Source organism: Bolinopsis microptera, chromosome 7 (assembly GCF_026151205.1).
Source record: "Bolinopsis microptera isolate Bmic1 chromosome 7, MBARI_Bmic_1.0, whole genome shotgun sequence".
NCBI lineage: Eukaryota > Metazoa > Ctenophora > Tentaculata > Lobata > Bolinopsidae > Bolinopsis > Bolinopsis microptera.
Window position 1 is genome coordinate 6,542,905 of NC_087078.1, and position 23,904 is coordinate 6,566,808.

Below are 23,904 nucleotides of genomic sequence, written 5' to 3' on the forward strand. Positions count from 1 at the left end.
AAAAAAAAAGGGGGTTTTTTTCCCCCCCCCTTTTTTTTTTAAAAAAACCCCCAAAAAAAGGGGGGTTTTTTTTTTTTGGGGGGTTTTTTTTTTTTAAAATTTTTTTTAAAAAAAAGGTTTTTTTTTAAAAAATTTTTTTTTTTTTTTGGGTTTTTTTTTTTTTGGGGGGGGGGGCCTTTAAACCCATTTTTTTTAAAAACCCCCCTTTAAGCCCCCCCAAAAAAAAACCCTTTCCAAAATTTTTCCCCAAAAGGCCCAAAAAAAAAAAAAAAAAGTAAAAAAATTTTTAATAAAAAAAAAGGGGGAATTTGATTTTTTTAAAAATTTTTTTAAAAAAAATTTAATTTTTTTTTTAAAAAAATTTTTTTTAAAAATTTTAAAAGGGGGGGGGGAAAAAAAAAAAAGGGTTTTTTTGGGGTTTTTTTTAAAAAAGTTTTTTTTTTTTTTTTAAAAAAAAAAAAATTTGGAATTTCCCCTCCCGGGGGTTTTTTTTTTTTTCCCCCCCCAAAAAAAGGGGGAGAAAACCCCCAAAAAAAAAAAACCCCCCAAAAACCCCCCCCCCCCCCCCCAAAAAAAAAAAAAATTTAAACCAAAAACTTGGGGGGGTTTTAAGGGGGGGAAAAAAATTTTAAAAAAAGGGTTTTTTTTTTTTTTGAAAAATTTTTAAAAAAAAAAAAATTTTTCAAAAAAAAAAAAAAAAAAAAAAACCCTTTTTAAAAATTTAAAATTAAATTTTTTTGGGGGGAAAAAGGGGGTTTCAAATTAAAAAATTTTTTTTTTAAAAAATTTTAAAAAAAGGGAAAAAAATTTAAAAAAAAATTTTTTTTTTAAAAAAAAAGGGGGTTTTTAAAAAATTTTGGTTTTAAAAAAAACACAGATTAATGTCGAATTTTAAGAAATGCACTAGTGCCAGAAGATTTTTAATAAATTCAAAGATAATTATATTTGTTGAAGCTAGTATAATTGATATGTAAAATGTCGGTAATGTAGAATGCCAATGATTCTCTTTCTTCGCACTCATGTGGTTAATTGCGGTGCAGTGCATATTGTAGCGCCAATATTCATGATACATATATGTATTAAATTGTTATTATTGTTATATTACAGATGACACAATTCATGTTCAAACCTTATTTTTACGTTTCATGACAGAAAAAAAAACAACCCAGTTTTGTTTGTACCAACACGGAACATGAAAATGCACCACATTCCTCAACAATAGCTGCATTAAATTGACCACAACTGCTCAGGTCTTAGTTCCAAAGATCAGCTGAAGTAATTTATACGTAAAGACACAGACAAACTGACCACTAAAGAACGTTCCAGACTCCAGAGACTGTGGAAAGCGGTTGCTATTCCAATTTAATACACGAGCTAATGAATAGTTTGTAGGGCAAAATTAAACATTCACAAATTTCAAAGTCGAATTGCGTGCCAGGAATACGAGATCTATCACAATGTAGAATGTAACCGCTGTTGTGACCAGTATTCTCTAAATACTTAAATAAGGTGACTCTTCGTTCATTATCTTCTCTGACGAGAACAGTGATCAGTATTCTACAGTTTTACATGGGGATATTCGATACAAGGCTACCCAGTCTGTTATTATCGTAGCAATGGGCGATCAAGCGAGGCTGAGTAGTAAGCAGCTCACCCTCCAGAGATACATTTACATCGCCTGGCTAGCGGATAACAAAGGGGCAAAGGACACCGAGGTGCAGCGTTCCGGGCGAGGAGAAGGATATAATGAACAGTGGGCCACTTCTATGAGATTACAATATCACCCCTTATATGAAAGGTTTGCTACACCGTGAACACGTCATGGTAATCGGAAAATGTTGGGCAAATCATTGATGTCGACTCACGACAGTCTCGCTTTGACACCCAAAGTAAGACAATAAATTATTATCTTTGTAAAATTAGAGATCATTTTATGAGAGGTTAAACAATGATCTGGTTTCATTGTTCATTCCCATACACCAGGGCATGAAGTCGTATTAAAATAGGCGGATATTCGAAATTTGGCATATAACCAGTGGGAAAGCGGTTGCGCGCGTTAAAATGCGCGTCTCAAAGTACGTACAAATAACAGAAAATATCTCCGCGTGTTCCAAATCCGCAGTCGATAAATCAACAAATTACGTAAATTATGCGGTATGCTGTCATAATATGCAACAGATGGCTTCATATGATATTTACGCTAAACAGTTTTTTCGGTATATATCATCGAGACAATCTACCTATTAAACATTATCAGTATAATAATGTGACATTAGCTTATAAGTGATCATGACTCATGAGTCGTGAACAAAACTGTTGTCAAAACTTAATCTCATAAAAGATTTAATTACGAAAAGTAATAAGCACTTGATGTGAACGTTGGTGTCAGGTTGGATGTACAAGTATGCAGACAAAAGCAAATTTTTAACTCATAAATGCTCGTGAAATTTCTCTAAGAAAAGATATGACGTAATATTAACATTCGTGATAATCCTGTATCTGTCCGTGACAAATACTTTCGCTTCAAATTAGATACATGCTTTGACCGCGGTAAATAAATGTATAAATTAAACTCGAAACATAATGAAAACTCAGATCAGAAATGCATCTAAAACACTTTTGTCCTGTTGAAGAATGCACCACTGTGTCTTATCTCTCGTCGTCAAAGAAGCAATTGGAAACACGATGGTAGATCGTTAACTATTATCATTAACTCAAATGTCTGGTCGCACTCTGTAAGTCAACACCAGGGGTAAATCCTGGGGAAACTTTTGTTAAAATCTGGGGACAAGGACACGTTTTAATGTTATCTCCGGGAAAATTATTTATTACTCGCATGTTTCTGTCGAATTTCTGATATTCGAATATAACTGAGTGTTCACTATTTTTATAGTACCAACTGCAACACTACTTGAAGCCAACTACGAGAATGTGTGAACATAAATTAACATATAATGTGCCGGTGCCCCCCCCCCCCCCCCCCCCCCCCCCAATTCGATTATAATGTCATGTCATGTCAGATTTCGACATATTATGGTCCAGTAGAAAGCTAGATAGCTTTTAGTACCTGATTAAATTTGTTAGATACAGTGACTAGCTTAATTAAGATTCGACATGTTGACTGTTGAGCACACAACTTGCAATTCAACATTTGCTATGTTCGATATATATAGTCAAATTAAAATATGTCATACTTACATTAAATCTATTTATTGTTAGTATCTAACAATCACGCACGATGTTAATTAATTGTGCATTTATTATGAATTATTTGTAAGAATAAATCAACTTTTTAAAAGGAGCATTCATGAAATCGTATCATATTTTTGATCATAACAATCATAATGATTAAAGAAATTGTGTTCAGAGGATTATGATAAAGGTAACTGGTAACGCCCTACTTCCAGTGGGTTAATAAACCCACTCTTAATATACACAGTATAAATACTATAACTGTTTATAAATACTATAACCGTTTACCTTAGTTCTCCATCTCGTCATCTTGATAAACTCAAGAGTATGGTCTTTACCCAGTATCTCATCATTACACAATATGTCCAACTGAAATGTCATGATATTAATGCTTTTCAAACAAAGTTACAACGAATTCTTCAGGTAGTGCATCCTGGGTTTGACAGGATATGCCCGTTTAAAATATTTCCATCACGTTACATTATATAATTCTCAATAAATGTAATAGATTTGTAGTGTTGTAATTAGTTTAATTAGAGTTCCAGCTATGTAAAAGTAGAGTAGATAATATTGGTAAATATAATTTACTCTGATATTATATCAGTAGTAGATAAATTAATAATATTATCTAGGTACTCTAATACTATATTAGTAGTAGGTAGTATAAGTAGTAGATAATATCTACTCTAATTACTAATACTATATTAGTATTAGATAATATTAGTACTGAGTGAAGCTCTAGATAGCGTCCAGTTGACTGATGGCCATCGACACAGCTGTGGAACAAGACACCAAAAGAAGGTTAATGGATGGGCGGGATAAGTTTACAACTATGTGATGTGTGTTCTGCAGAACACATGTACAGTAAAAGCCCGGTTTACTGCGGAGTTTGGGGAAAGGAAACATCCGCGGTAAATCGGGGTTTTGTTTTTTAAATATACATGTACATGTTACCGTAAGCTCTATTTGGGGAAAGGAGATGGCTGCGGTAAATCTGTGTTTGCGGTAAATCTGTGTGCGCGGTGAATCGGGGCGCGGTAAATCGGGGTTTTACTGTAGTAACTAGCATGTCAGGACATTGTTTAATGTTTACATTCCTTATAATGCCCATTTGTTGTTACATTACAATTATCATGTTTACTAACAACTATCATCTACTAGAAACCCGCTAGTCAAAAGCTTTGTTCGAGGAAATCTAAAAAATCAGTCATGATTTGATTTCTCTTCATCGTCTAGCTCTTTATTGTACAAAGTATACATATTTTATTTGACGATGACGACATATATAATGTTGCTAGAATTCCCCTCCAGTGTGATAGTAGAATTAACGTCAGTGGAGAAAACAGCACTTAAAATAGTTCTTTCTGGGAAATGTCTAATTGTTTCTGACTTAACTCAGTGATAACAATGTTATACTGGGGGGTAACAGGTTACAACATACAACGTAGTATTAATTAATACTCTCAATAAATTTATTTATTTGTAGTTGTGATATTGGTTTAAAACTTAAAATAAACTGTATCAAAACAACTTCAAATTCATTACATTTATAAAAATTAATGTGGATTGTGGATCATTACAGTTATCCTCAAGTTCCACTTGCTGACTTCGCATTACAGAAAGAAAACCTTTAAAAATGAAGAAAAAATGATTTGAGACCAGAACAAGTTCACTTTGCAGCACTTATACTGTGATTCTGGCTTCACAATTGAACTGCATTTTGTTCAAGATAGCGAAATCATAATCGAGAAACAAGTGAAAGAATAAATTCTTCACATATTTTAATCATCATGAAAGTGTTGACTGTTTGTTAGCTAGGTCGTCTCCACAATTATAATCGCACTCAATTCTGAGTATTTCTCTTAGCAAGTGTGTGAACTTTCGAGTAGGGTAGAAATAATCTCATTCGCAAATTTGCCGTGTAAAGATTATATTACTTATTCACGTGTGATTACACGTAAGAATGCCATAGTTATTCCCCTAACGCCAGAACTGGGGTTTGAGTAGTTATTAATCATATGAACGACTGACAAAGTCTATTTTCTATGTTTGAAACGATGCCAAAAATCAAAGTTATATATTCTAACTTGGTATTCGTAAATGTTACGATGTATAAGTGCGTAGTAACCATTCATTTAGTAACCATTCGTTTTAAACCCTTAAGCCATAGCAAGCATAATCTGCACAGAATACTTTCTATTTAAGGTATTGTAACTTATTCTCCGCAGTTGAATAACGTTTCTCTGCATCGCAAGTTGCAGAGTTAGTTTACTTTTAAGGTACTTAATTAACTATATAATATACATTGTTCAAATGATTGATCAATATGAAATATTGAACACCAAGATAAATGCAATCTTCAACCAAAAATACGCAAACAGGAAATATAGTCAGTCTCACATCTTCCTGCTGAACATTGAGTTTAGTCTGGACGAACTTCTTGATAACTCTGATGGGGCACCTAGCCGGACAACCAAGGATTGGTTTAGAGAGCTCCTGTAGTGTTCCGTTCTGGGGGAAGTTTAGTAAAGTTTAGTAAAGTTTAGTAAAGTTTAGTAGTAATAATAACTAAGCAGTTATTGACTTTAGTGAGTTGGAAAAGTAAACATCATTAAACCTATAGATTCAATTTATTTATAGCGTCTTGTTTTTGTCTGTGAACACATCATCACCCAATTTACACAGCACACAATAGTACAGTTTCTGTTTCATGTACATTCCACACATTCAACAGTAGTCACCCACATTCCGTACATACCTTGTCCTCCATCTCAGAGTCACTGCTGCTGTTACCATTCACAGTGGTCTTGTGAGGATCTACTTGTACTGGTACAATGTAGTCACATGTGTTGTGTAGTGGTGGTAGCGGCGACCTGTTATAGAGGAGTAGTTAGTAAGGTAGTCACCAGTAGTCACTGATAGTCACTAGTATATTATAGTAGTCACTAGCATAGTAGTCACTAGTATAGTAGTCACTAGTATAGTAGTCACTAGTATAGTAGTCACTAGTATAGTAGTCACTAGTGTAGTGGTTCTGGTAGAGGTGACCTGGTTAGTAAGGTAGTCACTAGTAGTCACTAGTAGTCACTAATAGTCACTAATAGTCACTAGTAGTCACTAGTAGTCTGCATTATTTTGTAGCTGTAAGTGTTAGATAAAAATACCAGTAATTACTCTCTTAGTGGTAGAGGCCACGTGATAACATATGTGGTTTTAGAAAATTAGTCTGTAGTATCATACTGTATGTTAGTCTGTAGTATCGTATATATATATATATATAATATACTGTATGTTAGAAGTAGAATAATACTTATTTTTATTATCTTATCAAGTAGAATGTAGATGTTAATTAGCACAGGACTTGTTTAAGTGGACTCTTTATAAGGGACTCGATAGAAGGGACTCATTTTCAGTAAAAATTTGGGACAGATGCTCAATTCAGATGTGCAAGGTTATGTTAATGTTAAATTGCTATGTATGGCGTTGCTATTCTTAAATACCTCTAAATTAGTCGTTCAATAAGCTATCAAAATAGCTACTAGACATGACAAATGACGATATAATTGCTCTGCTTGCCCACCAAGTTTCTGTAATGTTAAATACCGTTGTCTACGTTATCGGCCCCGAATATATTTAGCGCAAGTTGACCTCACAAAATGATTCTTTTAAAGGTATTGTCGGTATTTATAGCCCCGTTTTGGTATTTACGGTATAGTATTTCAGATTTCTAGGTATTTATAGCATAGCTATTAGTTTGGGTATATATTGTTCTCGCATGACATGACAGATATATCATAATATATAATATATATTTAAGAAAGTAAAGGTATATGCGTATGCAAGTATTAAAAGATAATTGAAAGTAATCTAAAGTAATCAAAAACAATCAAAAGTAGGTATTTGTAGGAATTTGGAGGTTTATTCAGATTATTGTCACTTCTGTTTGGCGATTGTTTCAACGTTAAATATAAATATGACAGAGTTTGACAGCACTAAGCATTATTCGTGACTGAACACAATACGGTACTATATACCTAGAAAAGTATTAACACAGGTGGTAATATTCCCCACAGCGGATTAGGTAGCTAATAGTATTTAATATCATCAGTGTCCGGTAACATCTCTTAACTTCCTCCTGATAAACAATGTACAATAATAACTGGGCTATGTGGAGTTGCACCAGATAACATTGTTTATAAACAGTATTGTTTAGTTTAAGTGATATTTAATATTCCAGAAGATCTGTGCGTCTGTCACCAGCAAATGACCAAACAATAGAGCAAACAATGACAGAACAATGGACCAAACAATAGCTAGTATTAAATAGCAGACCGTTTACTGGTGGGGTTTTTGGTGAATAAGATTTTGCTACAGAGATAATCGTATTAATGAACCGGTGACATTTGAGCGGTGTGGGATCTCCTTAACGCAGTTTATCTATAACTAGCAGGAACCCGTCTAACCCTAAAATGGTGTCAAGACTCAAGAGACTAAAACAATTATTACCTATTTAATTCGCGTTTTTGACACCACTTGGGGTACCAAATTTTGGGCTCTAAAACTCCTATTTTTTGGCCAATTTTTTATTTTTTCATGCTGATTTGGAGGCCATTAAAGCATTTGACCCAGTCAAAAAAGTTTCAGGTGTATATCTTTGACGGTTTTTGCAGAAATTCGCGTTAAAGTTGATGCCGTGGTGTCAGTAAAATGGCACAGATAAATATATATATATATCGTCTCGCTTTATATATAGTAAGATAGCTGGATTAGCTGGTGAGACGTTTTAGTAATGTGATTAGGTAGTGTTCTATTATTAGGTAGTGCTCTATTAGTGTTCTATTATTAGGTAGTGCTCTATTAGTGTTCTATTATTAGGTAGTGCTCTATTAGTGCTCTATTAGTGCTCTATTATTAGATTAGGTAGTGCTCTATTACTAGAATGTTTATTGCAGTGGAAGGTATGATAAAACAGATTGAAATAATGTGATGTAGCGATATAATGAGAAATACCTGTAACTGAATATTAACCGTTAAGGAATCAAGTTTTAATATGTACAATGAAATATATATAGCAATTCAGAGCTGTTCTAAATTTTCGTGTTTTAATTCCAACATAGGTCCTTTCATTAATTTACGGTTATACACGTTGCAGCTAGCCTAGATATGATGCATATTTATATTATGTAATACATATTATGTAATATTTATGTTGTATTATATAGTGGCGTTAAAACGGCGCTCAAGAACCCTTTTCCAGATAGATAAAATTATTAGAGCAAAACTAATAACTATACTCTGCTAACTTAATCAAAACATGATCTTGAACACATTTCAGGTTTAAAGCTAATTAATCACAGAGTTATTCATTTAATCAGGTTGTCAGTGATAAGTAAATAAATTATGATATCAACAATATCAAGTTAACAAATTCCACTGAAGCCCAACTAACCTGGCGCGGCGGGGAGGAGATTTACCATTAGTATCACCATTACATTCCTCACCATCCGACCCCTTATCAGAGGGGGGAGTGTTGGGAACCTCTGGGTGGGTGGACTCATACTCTGCTCTCTGATCATCTACCTGCTTCTGGAGTCCTGGTACTACCTGTTATACGAGGAAGTGTTATTTGGTGTTGTGGTGAGGTATGGGCCCCAAGCTCACGTGGTGTGGCCCCACGGTCACGTGGTATGGGCCCTACGGTCACGTGGTGTGGGTCCCACGGTCGCGTGTCTAGTGGTCCCATTCTGACTTATACCCTGGATTTCTCTCCAAAGGTTTTGTACTTAGTTTTGGGGTTGTGTTCTACCTGGCACAGTGAAATCTGTACCGAAAAGATCGAGGCTATAATAAAATCAAAGGAGAAATAGTTGACACAATTTTAACTTAGAAGTTCAACTTATGACCAGACTGTAGCACTAAATACAGTATGGCTCAGCCTGCTTGTTCAAATTTACAAATAGTGCATATAGCGACAATATTACTCAATATTGAGGATATATTGAATAAATTAAAAAGATATTTTTAACAGTGACCAGCATGATATTTTGTTACAAAATTCACATGAAACAGTTATTTCCAAGTACTATACCAGATAAATCTAAGTAACGAAAACGTAGCGATCACCCTCATAGTTTCAAAAAAATGTAGAAAATAGCAAACCTTGTATACAATAGATTGGAGGGTTCTGTCGTATCTAATGTGCTCTTTGGGATGCGACTGATGTATTACTTCATTGCATTTGGGGCACGTGTTGTGTTCATCGAGATGCTTGACAATACACGTTTTGCAAACTGAAAAAGTTACTCAATTAATTATGATATTAAACCGATCTCCAATTATGATTGTTATTTATTGTATGAAGTTTAGCTGTTACCGTACCTGTTTCACAAACAAACATAATCAAATTTGTATTGTGAAGATTAACATTTCCTTGCTTCATTAGCAATCATTTAAACTATAATATAAAATTGATCAATAAGTAGTATAAAAGAGATCACCAACTCCACTATAAATATGATCATTATGATTAGAAATATGAAAATACCATTTTGTTTACAAACTTACATGTGCACAAACATTCAATGACAGTAGTAGCATCGATGAGATAACCAAAACACAGGCTGCATGTTATATTTTCGTTCAAGTCTTTCAGCTTCGGCTTCATGACTATAAAAGCATTATATTTAGCACTGTATACAGACGATTTATATTTGTATAATCACAATTTTAGCCTTTGATGGAGCATGCTAGAAATGAAGATTCAAGTTTCTTTATATTATTCTCTGGCAACATATCGGCTCTTTAAGATATTTATCAATGTAATGTAGTTGTGTGGAAAGTAATGTAAAAATGTATGATTTAATGAGTAAATTAACGTATCAACATTTGCGAGCATAGTTCGAACGTCAAGAAGTAATTTATAAACTGCTACATTGGACAGCCTTTACAGTGTACATGCTCCAGGCACAACCTTAAGTACATCTTGTGAAAGACGTTTTGTGTAGCTGAGTTTCCTAAACTGCTCAACTCTCTGGTCTTGTTGTGCTGGAGGCCAAACAAGCAGCCTTACTTTAACTAATAGCTTTTCTGTTGCACTTTTCTTTGTTTCTCCCTCATGGCATTTACTCATGTTCTAAACATCACATAGTGAAAATTGGAGAGCCATTTGCAGCTAACGCCTGTTACGCCGTATTCATTACAGGGATTTAGAAACAAGTGACTGGTTTCTTTGCCACTTCTTTTTGAGAGCTATTATATGAGTTGTTAACCAATTCTGTACAACCTAGGATGTGCATACATCAGCCTGAAGAGAGAGATAGTACTGTGCTATATTGATGACACTCAATGAATAAATCCCTGTGGTGAGCTAAGACCCCCATCCAGATCATTCAGTTGACTCCGCCTTGAAATCATGATTAAGGGTTAAATGAAAAGGGCCATACTGAATCAAATGATATTGAATCTTTTAAAAGTTACCTTTATAACACGATTATACGGACTGGCAGTTTGCATGTTCGGCCGATGGACTGTATTTCAGTGGCTGAGGAGCAGCATTTTGCACAGTGGTTAAGACTTTGAAAAGTGGTGGCCAGAAGCTTCTACAATTAACATCCACACAGATGCGTCATTTCACATAGATCCAATAGATTCTCAGATACTCTGTAGACTAGGTGATACTGGGATTCAAACATTAATAACAAATTGGTAATAACAGTTGAAATGTTCGAGAGGAGTGAAGGGAATATTGAAAATCCTTTCCTTCCCCAATTGGGATCCTTTATGATTGGAATATTAACGTAAACAAAAATAAGAGTAAGTTCAATAAAAACAAATTTAACGTCGAAACAATCTCTGAACGGATCAAATACCAATAATGGATTCTGGGAAAGTCCAGACACATAGTATGCAGGACGATGAAATTATTTCAGTTTGACATAAGAAATCGGAGAACAGAAATTTTAGTGATTTGGATGAAATTTAAGACCCAACGAAAATTGCAGAGACAAATTTGCATAGTAGCAAAATTCGATAAAGTATCTCATGAACACTCCATATTCAATATTAAGTTATTCTATTCAATCATTTTCCCCGATATTGTCTGATAATGGTAACTTCAATTCATCAGGAACAGATAATAATAAGTTATAAAAAGTCATTCAATCAATGAAAGTATTATGTAAGGATTATCGGTACCCTTTCAGATCGCAGTTCTTGCCAACAAGTGCAAACAATATATTATGACGCAATGAAAATATCGGACTACGATGTATGGGGACTTACCAACCCATGGCAACATAGAAATATATTTGATATTACATCGTTTCCTGTTAATATAAAACTCCGTTACAAATTGAACTGGGAAGACTACACCTTAGATCAATAAAATATGATAAAGAAATGTATAACTAGACTTAAGTAAGAGTCTGATAGAATATAGAAAACAAAATAGTCTACTGCTTGAAAGCTTAATAATAAACTGTGAAAGAGAGGTTACCGTAAATAAAACTAATCCGATACAACCAAAAAATAGCTCTCACATTCAATGCCAGTGTGCTCATAAATTACATCACATAATCTGCAACTTGTCAGATTTCTCGGGCAACTAGTTTGCTAATTTATTAATAACTTTTGATGGATGATAAGTTTTAAATTTAAAAAAGGCAAAAAGCTGTTTTGTGGTGCGATGAATTTTTGCTGGTAGCGCGATGCACTATTGGGCCGTGCCGCGCAGTCACTAATGCTTCTCGCTAGATTGTAGATCGGCTAGATGCAACACTTAACTGGGCCTCACCGAGCTGTGAAGGATTGATATCGTGAATCAAATCAAATATATATTATCTTCAAGATTACTTTAAAACCAAAACTAATTCAAATCACAAAGTATAACAGCTCAAATATCGTTCTACAAGCCTGTCACGTGCGCGCGTCTGAAAAATTGTTTTTTCTTGATCATAACTTGTCAATAAATGATTTTTATGCTATTTTAAAGATCTTATTCGAAAACAGCGTTTGGTCACTGGTAGGTTATTTTTTATTTATTTGAAAATTCAATTAATCATTATATATATAAATCAAGCGTTACATTTCAGCCATGCAAAATTACAATGACATATTTTGATATGATGATGAAAATCTAAATATTATAGGCTACAATGAGCATTTTAGTAACAAATAGTATGAAAGATCTGAAATTTAAAAAATAAAAACCCTAAAAATATTTACACCCCAAGTTAAAAATATAAATACTTTATTTCTAAAAACACTATCAAATAAGGTGGTTGATCAGTCACTTGTGTCATTACGACGACGTCGTTATATCAAGTCAAAATATTCCCCAAAATAATTTAAAGACGATTCCCGATCAAAAACGTTTTTGGTAGAAAAAGTTTTTCGAGTTACATAAATATTAATGGAGATGCAATTTTATAGATAAAATCAATAAAGCTTAAAAGTGAAGCCCAAAACAAAGTAACACACCCAACAATGGTTGAGATGTGATACATCCAAGCAGTCTAAGTCGACAATAATATCATGTGAGTTAATATAAAACTAGCTCCAATGTTCATGTAACCAGACAGGTTCTACCAATCCGAAGAGTAAAGTAGATTTCCATTCAGTCAGTAGTAAACAGTGTCTAGCACTGGTCGTCCTAAGAGGGACTCCCCATTTATTACAGGCCTGGGTAAGGCCGCGTACATACCAATGGATAGAGCATTGGCCGTCTAGTGTAGGGACTAGACTCCCCAGCTAGGCGTGGGTGGGCCCTGTAGAAATACAGATCTTCCTTCTTAGCTTGAGGTCATCATTATTCACACATTCACTGCAGATTTGGATGAACTTTGGATCTCTGGAGCAGTTTAGGATCGCCAAGTGTGGAGTACCCAGATCTTCCAGATTGGAGACCTCGTTACCAATACTGAGAAGATATGAGGCTTGGTCCCTAAGGTCTTCGTCAACATGACCACAACTAGTCAGTATATGAATTGCAGTTTGTTCTTCATGACCACAGGAGCAATAGGGAGATGGCCATTTCAGTCTGTCAAGGACAAAAAGAAATGAGTTTAGAAGATTGTTTTTGTAAAACAAGCTCATGACTAGAACCTCAGTTTCTCTGCTAGTATGATAAGGGAACTTCAGGGGGGTGGTAGACACCACGGGGATTTGAGACCAGCCCTCCATTTGTAACTGGTTCTTAATAGATTCCTGCCATACGAATTCAGTGAATTGTTTGATAGAGACCTTGGTGTAATGGCAGGCTTTCCTAGAGAGCTCGAACAATTTCGAGGCATCATTCAGTCCAATTATTATTGCATCACCTGGCAGAACAGAGTCAGCATGTACTTCAACCTTCCACTTTAGAAATTTCAACACATCCCGCATCTGGCCCAGAATTTTTGTGTTTCCGGATTTTTGATATACTAATTGATATATGGTACTGCAATATAAGTTGCTTATTGTTTGGCCGGATGACAACTAACGAGAAAAATAAACTTGATTACATAATAATTAATTCGGCTGAACCAACACATAGCTAAAGCCGCATTAACGTTGGGGCCGTATTGTTAATGTATAAACGTGTACACGTACAACAATCCCACAGTACAGAAATTACTGATAAAACAGAAACGTATAACATATAAGCATGCAGTATGATGTATTACACAGAATTACGGTCGGAATTGAGAATCTAATCGCGCCCGTCTACAGTATTCGTGCATGCAGCATATGACATGGACATGTAATGCAATATTTAATTTGTAGTGCAGTGCCAAAAGGGGATTTTACTAATTCTCTCGCCCAACAATTATTTTGTAGGTTTATAACCTACCAAGACGCGCGCTAAATTGTACGGTCTTGAAACAAATATTTTACGAGTATCACCCCGCATTAAAAATTGTTATGTGACTTTGGTTTTTATTGTTTTAGCAGCCGAACAATACGGTTTTACATAAACCTTATATTAATCCCAAGCTTAACCCTAACCCGAGTCTTAAACAATCGAATTCGTGGTTTAATTAATAGCCTGTCACGTGACCAAAATGTTTTTTGCCCATAACTCTCCTATCCAGAAAAGTATTTTACCCAACGTTATGCAAGGTGAATGGTGATTCGTAATTGCAGCGTCCAAATAAACACCGAACTAAATTGCTGTCATACCTTTAGGGCCTCTTCACAATGATTTAAAAAATTTGGACGAGCGATTTAGTGGGAGAGTTGTAGAGAGCGATGTAAAGAGCGTTGTAAAGAGCAATGCAGTACACACTACTATGCCGCGGCGCCGCGCATCAAATAATGCTTTTTCGCTAGATCAGCGAAATGCACCACTGGGCCTCGCCGAGCTGTGTAGGATTGACATCGTGAATCAATGCACAATGCATGTGGGAGCGTTGACAGATGTTACTCGTCTAAATTTCTTCGAAGTAGCGCGCGCTGCTTTTTGTTTCTTTTCGAGGCAAGCTGCTACGAAGTACAAAATATAAACACACGCCGGGCTAGTCCATTAACAATGGACAAGTGGGAGCGGCCACTGCCAACTTTCCTTGCTTCCAATTTCCAATTGTTTAGTATATATATATATATATAACTAGTTGTTGCTTGGTTTCCCAAAGAAAGTGTTCGACTGCAGTTAAGCAGGAGCATCATAACTCGAACAATTGAAACAAATCAAATTGGCGGGCAAACGATCCGGTTCATGGTATGTATAAAACAATACCAATCATCACTGATGATTGGCCCGACCCGAGATAGCCCGACCGCGCGCGACCACCCTTGTTCGTGAACAGGTGTTCGTGAACAACTTATGGCATGGTGGTTACCAGATAAAATGACTGTAGAGGCTCTTACGGGAGGGGATGATGATTAATCACTCTACACTCGACTGTCACGTGACTTTTTAAACACGTTCTCTTGGTGGCCCTGAATGACTATTCGAAATCATAGCCCTCTAATCTGATCCCAACCCTAACCCTAACCCAATCTTTAACAAAAGCATATGCTGAAACCCTAACCCTAACGAGAAATTAGACTAACTTCCGTATATGGTCATATCACGTGATCAAGACAGTTTTTCGCCAATATCTCGCTATGGGAGCATTTTAACCCTATGTCATGGGGGGTGATTCGGAATCAGCGTCCGAAAATACATCGAATGATGTTGGTCTGAACTGTCGGGGGGCCTTTTAGAAAAATTTCGAAAATCGACTGTAAAGTGATTTAGCACGCTCGTACGGGAGGCTCTTACGGGCATTGTCTGCACGATACGCTAGGGACCCCAGATACACCTTACTAGACGTATTTTTGACCGTAGAATCGATTAAAAGTGGTTTCAAGATGATTGGACTGAGTTAGCGCGGTTAAAATCGCAAAAAACCGATTTTTGGGCCAAAAATAGGCCAAAAAACCATGTTTTTTGATAATTTGAGCAAGTTAATTTTGTTGGCATGTCGACAAAACTTGCATGAAGATAGCTAAAAGACAGCTGCACAAGATGGTATAAAAATAAAACAAATCCCTTTATTTTAGCGCAGTTAAAAATCCAAAAAAGTGGTAAAAACTTTGACTTTTTTGCTTGAAGTTTGAATAATTTTTTGCAGTTGTATTAAATCAACCCAAAAATAGTCACATCGTGTTTGCCTAAATTTTTCCTTTCCGAGAAGTACCCACTTCATATACTTTATCGAAGTTTGAATATTGTCACTCCGCAAGCGTTTTTTGCCAAATTTTCGACGCGCACTACGCGCAAATGCATTTAGTTGTTATCAATTGGCACCCGCGCGTTCGTCATAAATTTCAAACAGCTATAACTCAACGAGATTATGTCCGTTCTAGCTCATATTTTCACACCAAATAGAAAATAATGTGATCTTATTGCTGACAAAATATGAATATAATTACTCTATTTGCCTTAGAGTAATAGACTGTCAAAGTTTAAAACGCGCATTGGTATAGCACGTGACTAATAAGGCCAAATTTATACTTCTTAACATATTATCGATCCTTAGACATCATACTATTGTGTCTAATTAGCGATTAGGTCTCTAAACTCGTAGCAGAATACACGTCTTTTTGCCCGTAAGAGCCTCTACTAATAGTTAAATTCGGCGGAATGACAGGCTGAGCGCGGCCCAGTATTCACCTAACCATGTGCTTTCGATCGCGCCACTTCGGGCGCGCTTGTTTCATAAGTGAGGCGGGCGCGCGCTACTGCAAGCGCAAGGGCTCTGGATAGAGCAAGCCCAGTAAATGACTGCATAATAATTGACGGATGTTACTCGTCTAAATTTCTTCGAAGGAGCGCGCGCCACTTTCTTCTCGAAATGTTGGCCTGATGGCAAGTGCAGCTACGAAGTAGCGCGCGCCAGGCCAGATCATTAACAATGGTCAACATAATAACAGTTTGACGTGATATCAGAGGCCTTCCTGCGTGTTGGTGTGGATTCCTGTTAGTGTTAAGGGATCCCTAAACATGTATGTGTGGTTGACTGTAGTCTAGTAGACAGAAGAGTACCATGTCAGGTATGGAATAGTTGTTGTTGTTGTTGATGATGATGATGATGGCAACTGATAATACTCCACCAAAAACGAACGACTTATATCGCTGCTACTTAATCGCTCTCCCAAATTTTAAGAAAATTCTTGTGAAAAGGCCCTTTGGGTATGAAATTGATCTAAATCGGTGTATTTTTAGACGCTGATTCCGAATCACCCCCCATGACGTAGTGTAAAATGCTTCCCTGGAGAATCGTCAATAGTTTGATCCAGCAATTTACTACGCTACAATGAATGGCAAATTATGCTAATCGTAACTAATTGTATCCAAGATACCATACATACCATTCAATTTCATGATTGATTTGAACTGTTCACGTACAGTTGTTCGCGAACTGCCAAAAGGTTCTGAGGTAACAAAAATTGCAAAACATAAAAACAAATGTTTCCCATGCAGACCCAAGCAGGGAAAAAAAAATACATACACTGGATATGATTATATTAGCAGTTTCAAGCTTGCTTTCCATTTTCCCACTTTTTTAGCAAAATACTTATATCATGTTTTTAAGAAACTCAATAAAACAAACGAAATAGTCTAATTTGCATAAATAAACTTAAATACTAAAATAAAGAAATCTGCTCCTAGGATACTGAGTCACTAATCAAAATATGAAGTGAAGAACATACAAATCTATATGATTGTGGCCTTTAGCTTAGCTAGTTGTGTTCTATAGCAAATTTATTATTAACAAGCACCCAAATTATGTTTATAAAAGCTAAGTACAGTACTCAAAAGGCAACATCGTAGTATAAACAGTAGTGAGTAGACCATACTGTAAAACACCGAAGTTATTATTCAAGATTGCTAGTTCTTCTTACCGATAAATATTTGATTTCATCCATTGTAAGTTTGATTTTCCAAGTGTAACCACTTCAGTGACTACACACTAAGGTTATTAATGAAGTTAACAGGTTTGATATTCATCAGAGGGTCAAGTTTTTGCTTGCTCGGTGGAGTGGCTATTGGCGTTGAAAGAAAAAGCCCGTAGCTAAACATATCTGGCTCTGGTTTACTCTCGTAGACGTCACAAATGCTTACTCCGTACATTTTTCGTTTCTTTTTCCCCGATTTGGAAGCTTGAAACCGATCGTACAAAGACTGAGCTCCTCCCTCCGAACGAAAACACTTGTCTGATTTTCTCAGTGGTCTTTTCTCCGTTCCCCGTCCATTGTGTGGGGAACCTCCTTGATCCTGTTTCTTACGATTCGCACGTACCGATCTCATCGCACTAGGGTTTATCCTTTCCTTGATAACCAACTGTTTCAGATCCAACAACCGCCCCTTGCTCAGGAAATGGTCCTGGTTTGCAACAGATTCAGTCCTAAGGGCTGTCCCAGTGTACAACTGACCCGGTGAATTCCTCTTAGCCCTACCCTCCCCCGATACCAGGGCCAGAGAAGTTGTAGATCCAAGATCTACCGGAGCTTTGTCTATCTTGTAGTTTACCAGACTGTCAGAGGTAAGCGGACCTCCCCCCAGGTTCTTGCCTTGTATCTTTGAGTGCACTAGCGCAGATTCGGCGTCACTCGTATGATACTCAATGTTTGGTGGCCAATCTGAAGGGGTAAAAATCACAGGGAAGTGAAAATTTACAGTAACAAAACTTTGTGTACTACTTTAATGGCCATAATTTTAACAGGTCTAAAGCTTGGTCACACAGGTCGATTTGGCAAAATTAAGAGTGACAAATGCAATTAATTTTGTTAAAGAATTCTTATTGGATTCAATCTCTTTTGTTGAATTCAAAACGTCAGTCTCAGCAGAATCTAAATGGAAAATTTCGACTGCATTATTTTTTTCTCGTCATAATAGAACTTTTATTTCTTAACCGCAGATCAGCAGCTAAGCAGCTTGTACTTGTATATCTACTGCAACGTATCCCGCGAAATATGTTTAATAATAATGTCCATGTTATAGCTGTGACTTTATTCTGAATGTATCATGCACAAGCTTGCCCAGTATAAAATATGAATGCTTCTATTGGTGGTATTACTATTACCTTTGCTGTGCGATGATATGCAGTAAATACCGTTTCTAAGTGATGATATGCGTGGAAAAGTGGAGTGCACTGTGCAGTGTACTTGTATCAGTTATATTGAAAGAGTTACAAGTATACTTGTCTGGTGAATTTAATCAGAGAATGACGATAGCTGCAAGATTTAGAGATACGGGCTTCAAGCTATTCTTTTCAGATAATCAAGTATGCTTTGAGAAGTCATGTTTTAAATTCTACTAATTCGACGATGCTTTGTTTTCTTCTGTTTGATATGTCGTGATGTGTGATCGATATTAGATAATAGATATTAGATAATAGATATTGGATAATCGATATTGAATAATCGATTTTGGATAATCGATATTATGATCTATAATTTCCGTCAGTATAAGAGTAGATAATATAAATGTTACTGTTAGTATTAGTGATGCAAAACCGACAAAATTTGCTTCAGTTAAGATAGGACCAATCTTGAAGGCATAAACGTTCAAATGGATAATTTATTTCAAAACATTTAAATCAGATTATAATAAAATCTAATGAAAATCTGACAGAATAGATTAAAATTCAGTAGTGCTAGTACCTAATTTCGAATGGCTACAATCATTTTTGGCTGCGTCTTTTTCAGGGTAAAAAGTGGACCTTTTTCAGGACAAAAGAAACAAAGTGAAGATTGAAAAAAAGTAAAGGTTGAAATAAGTAAAGATTGAACAAAATAAGTAACTGAACTTTTTCAGAGACTGGTGTAGGATTACTAGAGAGAGATGTAGTGTTTTTGATCGAGAGGGCGGTGCTGAAATTATTTATAAGGGTATTTTATATGGGTGGTATGAAGGAATGCTGATACTTAGATTGCAGAAGGGTGTTGGAAGTAGAGGTAGAGGGAATGCTCAGTTTGAAGGGTATGATCTAAAAAAGGGAGGTAAGGAGTGCTGATACTTATCGTCAGAGAAAGAAGCTGTTTTAGGACACTAACCCGGCTCGAACAGTACGGGGGAAACGGTGCGACAAATCTCTGGCAGCATACTGAAGTGCTGGTTCTGCAGTTTCTCTGCAGACTTTGCCAACCTACTACAGTACTGTGTCTGCAGTTTCCGGGCAGACCCCTCGGCTGCAAAGTTGGACAATGGCAAATGTGACATCTTGTACGTGTTATTTCTATTTTTGCTATGATTTATAATTTGTTAGATACTGAATATTCACGGTCTCATTTGTTTCAGATAAAAAAGTTCAGATCCTGAGGAAGTTGACTTGTGCAAATCGTTCTAAAGCTGAAAGTTAGTGCAATAGCATGCCAAAATCACATATTCTAGGGATGTTGAAATTATTCGCACTTTACAAGCACTATGAACCGTGGACATGCAAGTTATCACAGGGGGGGGGGGGGGGGGGGGCGTATTTCAATAACTCCAATGCTTATTTTCGCTCAAAAAGGAACCATTTGACAACCATTTGACAACCATTTGACAGCCATTTGACAGCCATCTTACAATTATTAATCCCTTTGGCTTTCGACATTGATTATTAAAAAAATTGTAGCTCTTCTTACATTTTGAACAGTTAATGTTCCTGAAAAATGTCCGTATAAGCATGAAATGATGCTGAAAATGAATTTGATAAACTGAATTCGTCATTCATGCCTCTAGACTTCTCAATATGAATAAACGGGCATAAACTCGTTTTAAAACAAAACACCCATGCAATATGCATGCACTCTTGTAATACCGATATAAAAATAAACGGCATTAACCCTCACAAAACCATCCGACAGACATGTTCGCTGGTATCTGACTACAAACACAACAAACGAGGCATCAACCAACCAAATAGTGACACATACTGTACTAAGATTTGTCGGAACAGATCACGTGACTACCATCTCACACAGAAACTGACGAACCTGATGCTTACCAGCTACTTGGAGACCCTCAATACAGATAGAGCACTTAAACTTGGTGCCCTGAGTAGACTCCTCGTCGGCTCCTTCTTCTGTCATATCTTCGGTGGAGTCAGGGTACCTTCTTAGTCTTACTCCTGGAGAGATTTTGTTACAGAATAATGAGTTATAGGAAAAGAAGATCTAAAAGAGATTATAAGTATATGTTTACAGGGGAGTGAAATTCGTTTGCATTTCACTTGTTGTAATTTCTTATTGTCACTTGTTGTAATTTCTGTGCTGTAAGTTTTCACTGTATTTGGTATTCTTTTTGCTGTTCTATTCCGAGGTTTATTTGTTTGTTTATAGTTCGTACCTGTTCTATCTGTTGTCCGTCTGTTTGTCCGTATTACAATATTATTTGTCTGGGTATATCTAAAAACCTGGTTTCCTACTCTTGTATCTGGGTGCACGAGCGGGTTGTAGGACTCCTCCTGGTCGTCCGTACAGTTGCTGCTGTTTAGCTACAGTTCTCTCTTGCTGCTCGGTCTTCTTCCTGAGGAAACAAGTTTTTGATTGGTGCCAGTTAGCAATTTAACGTGCTTACTTGTAAAAGTTATATCTGAACTGTTCAGTAACCAGATTACCAAAAGTTTTGTGTTGGGAAAGCTTTTTGAGGCTCGAAATAAAGACTTATTGTAACCATAGTGGTTCTGACAATAACCTTTCAGTATAGCTGTTGATATGAGAGTTTAATCGCCTTGCTGGCACGTACGTTACGTTGGGGTCCATTCCGTATGTCTGGAGGTTCAGGTGGGTCGCGTCATTCTGACTGAAACACAAACCATTTTTCAACCCCAGGTGGCAAACTTCAGTCATATTTGATACGATACGAGAGAAACAATTCGAGAGAAATGTCATTTTAGAAAACTATCTACATTCCACAATGACGGTTTGGGTAAAATCACTATTATTTCATGCTTGAACCAGACTTTTCATCGGAGAAAATAAAATGCTCTTTTGGGGGCAGGATTGGGCCAGATGTGGAGGTTGACCATATTTTTTTCTGACACGTGACAGTGATAAACCTACCAGCTACAAGCATCGATCATTCAAAACCCACTGCTACATAACAAGTTTTATAAACAAATAAGGTTCACCTACCGATCAGTTTCCAAATCTACATACCTGAGAATATTCCACGAGACGGGGAATTTATCAGGACTATCATTAGGACTCAACCCCTCGTTAGAGTTGCTCTTCTTAACTGATTGTTTCTGGTCGTTTTCAGGGTTGAGTGGTAGATCCACCGAACTTATCAGCTGACAGAGAGAGTAAGGAATAATATTCTGAAATATAACCAAAAGATTGCCGATTTTATTTTTGATTTTTAATAACATTTTCTTTGATTTAGATCATGTGGTTTATTTAAACCAAAACTAAAAGTTGCAAAAAACGCAATTACATATTTTCAATATTTAAAATTCATTTCAGTATTCATCTACTATAGTTATACCACATCAATCATCTACCACATCAATCATCATACAATACCACAGTAATTTCAAGACTATAAATGTCTATACCGTACAAGTATAAATGAGACTAACCGCGACTTTAGATAATTGTGCAGGACAGGTAGCAGGTACAAAGCCAGGTTTCTGGGCCGAAGCCGTGGAGTATGATGATTTCTTGGTGTAAATACCCGGCTTTCTGTCGGCCCACTTCCTTATTCGTTCCTAGGATCAGAGAGATTGAATATTGAGGGGACACGTCTTTAAATCAAGTCACCTACTTATTGCTTTATTCATTAAACTATTAAACTACTGCCGTCAATATTCGGCTCAAATAAGGCTGAAATATACCGGTTTCATACATCATGCTGCTCATACTCCTGCTTATAATGTTCTTGCAAAATCAAGCAAAATACTCCTACTTATTGCTCATTACATTCGTTTTGTGTGCTCAACTATAACTATTTAAAGTGATCGGATACAAAAACAGAAAGGCTACAACAACTGAACAACACTGATACCTGAAGATGCCTTACAATGGTGGAGTTGTCTACTGGATTTGTATGTCGCATTCGTTTTGTTGGTCCCTTTTCCACCTGATGTCCCAGGTAAAAAACAAATTATGAAAGTATTACATCAGTAATCAGTTATTTTAGTCCGCAGCAATACATCGAACTATTCAGATTTTCATCATTATATGTTAATCAAGGACCCTAAAAATGATAAGAAAATGTTCCAAACCGGTCGTTTGTCGACATATTTGGGGTAAGGAATGATGTCCTGCCATCCTACTGCGGTCTGCTCTAAGTCTCTAGTGTAAACAAGGGTAGACCATGCCTTCGGATCCTCTCTGTCAGATAAATCTGAGAGTTTTGGTTGGAAATCAATCTTAGAACAAATAATGGTATGTCTAAACTTGAAAAACATCATTACTTGGGCAATCTAGGCAGTATGCACTATGCATGGGTAAATAATTTCGACATGCATGCCAGTAACAGACTGACAAGCTAATAGTAAGGATAATAAGTACAGTATTATTGAACCTAACTACATTTTAAGTGCTCAAGTGGAGTAAGTTATTGAGTAGGATCTACTCGATTCTACTTTCTAATTATCAGTACTTCCTCTTTTCAAACCCCATCCGCGAAGAGAAAACCTTCAAAAAAGGAGGAGAGCCCTCTTGACCGATTCCCGTTCTAATCTCGATTAGACCGCTGGATTCCAGTGGTTCCAGTCACCCGACAGGAATTGGGGACAGCCCAGAGACATTAGCAATACGTCTTACGTGTCAGCCCACAATCCAGGCTTACGTGACTCTGAGTGAACTTACTCACCCTTAACTAACTCTCTCCTACTGATCCCGATATAACTAACCTATAAGTCTCTCTTGCAGTCTCTTATCATGTCTCCGGGTGATGAAGGTACAATCAGGGTTAGAACCAGGAGCTAGAGTGTCTCTGATGTCGTCTAGGATAAGATCTACCTCATTATCGTGGTGGTATTGCTTCACCATTACACACACCGTATGTCATTGCAGGCTTCCTTGTGTGTTATCAAGATTAAAGCAGTGGGGATGTAATTCGAAGATAATAAGCAAGACAGCTTTGTGATATATACTTATATAGCGCTGACAGTTTGATTAATCAAACGGCCGATGAAATTTTAAACTCTTTGAGGACTGTGCGATGATCCAAATGTCATGATGCTATTCAAAGCATGGTAGCGCATGTTCATTTTGAAGGTGACCTCATAGGCAGCGAAGATCAAGTAAATTTGT

At 36.4% G+C, this 23,904-nt stretch overlaps 3 protein-coding genes across 20 annotated transcripts in view; all 3 read right to left on the bottom strand.

Annotated features, from left to right (window-relative positions):
- Window positions 1-3,707, bottom strand: part of LOC134817921 (heat shock 70 kDa protein 4-like) — a 47,803-nt gene extending 44,096 nt beyond the window's left edge. The window contains exon 1 of the mRNA XM_063827288.1: window positions 3,684-3,707. The gene's annotated coding sequence lies outside the window, so the exon portion shown is untranslated. The remainder of the gene's footprint in view (window positions 1-3,683) is intronic.
- LOC134817927 (polycomb group RING finger protein 3-like) lies at window positions 867-9,859 on the bottom strand. The gene is made up of 7 exons (XM_063827295.1): window positions 9,757-9,859; window positions 9,352-9,482; window positions 8,642-8,796; window positions 5,951-6,065; window positions 5,593-5,703; window positions 3,481-3,561; window positions 867-2,759 (listed from the first exon to the last, which is right to left on the bottom strand). The coding sequence occupies exons 1-7, from the start codon at window positions 9,854-9,856 to the stop codon at window positions 2,715-2,717; spliced, it is 738 nt and encodes a 245-aa protein (XP_063683365.1). The 5' UTR covers window positions 9,857-9,859; the 3' UTR covers window positions 867-2,714.
- Window positions 9,860-17,271: 7,412 nt separating this feature from the next.
- Window positions 17,272-23,684, bottom strand: LOC134817764 (uncharacterized). Of its 18 annotated transcripts, XM_063827076.1 has the most exons (12): window positions 23,502-23,684; window positions 22,869-22,990; window positions 22,649-22,723; window positions 22,224-22,352; window positions 21,802-21,962; window positions 21,338-21,445; window positions 21,057-21,169; window positions 20,649-20,771; window positions 20,287-20,306; window positions 19,714-19,848; window positions 19,467-19,530; window positions 17,272-18,297 (listed from the first exon to the last, which is right to left on the bottom strand). In XM_063827076.1, exons 1-11 carry the CDS (start codon window positions 23,638-23,640, stop codon window positions 19,492-19,494), a joined length of 1,164 nt encoding a protein of 387 aa, XP_063683146.1. In that variant the 5' UTR covers window positions 23,641-23,684; the 3' UTR covers window positions 17,272-18,297; window positions 19,467-19,491. The 18 variants fall into 18 exon arrangements, with proteins under 18 accessions (XP_063683146.1, XP_063683142.1, XP_063683134.1 ...); XM_063827072.1 differs by lacking the exon at window positions 20,287-20,306; XM_063827073.1 differs by lacking the exon at window positions 19,467-19,530 and having other exon boundaries at window positions 18,150-18,297.
- Between the last annotated feature and the right edge of the window lie 220 nt (window positions 23,685-23,904).

Bases quoted from the DNA above. Each gene is read 5' to 3' on its own strand.
- LOC134817927 (XM_063827295.1), bottom strand. From the start codon at position 9,856: ATGAAGCCGAAGCTGAAAGACTTGAACGAAAATATAACATGCAGCCTG. The intron at 5,704-5,950 runs GTATGTACGGAA...AACTTCCCCCAG, and splicing joins ACTCTGAGATGGAGGACAAG to AACGGAACACTACAGGAGCT. The intron at 3,562-5,592 runs GTGAGACTGACT...ATGACATTTCAG, and splicing joins TCAATGTTCAGCAGGAAGAT to TTGGACATATTGTGTAATGA.
- LOC134817764 (XM_063827062.1), bottom strand. From the start codon at position 23,640: ATGGTGAAGCAATACCACCACGATAATGAGGTAGATCTTATCCTAGAC. The intron at 22,724-22,868 runs GTTTGGAACATT...CTGGGACATCAG, and splicing joins AATATGTCGACAAACGACCG to GTGGAAAAGGGACCAACAAA. The intron at 20,772-21,056 runs GTTTTTAGATAT...AAATCTCTCCAG, and splicing joins ATACAAGAGTAGGAAACCAG to GAGTAAGACTAAGAAGGTAC.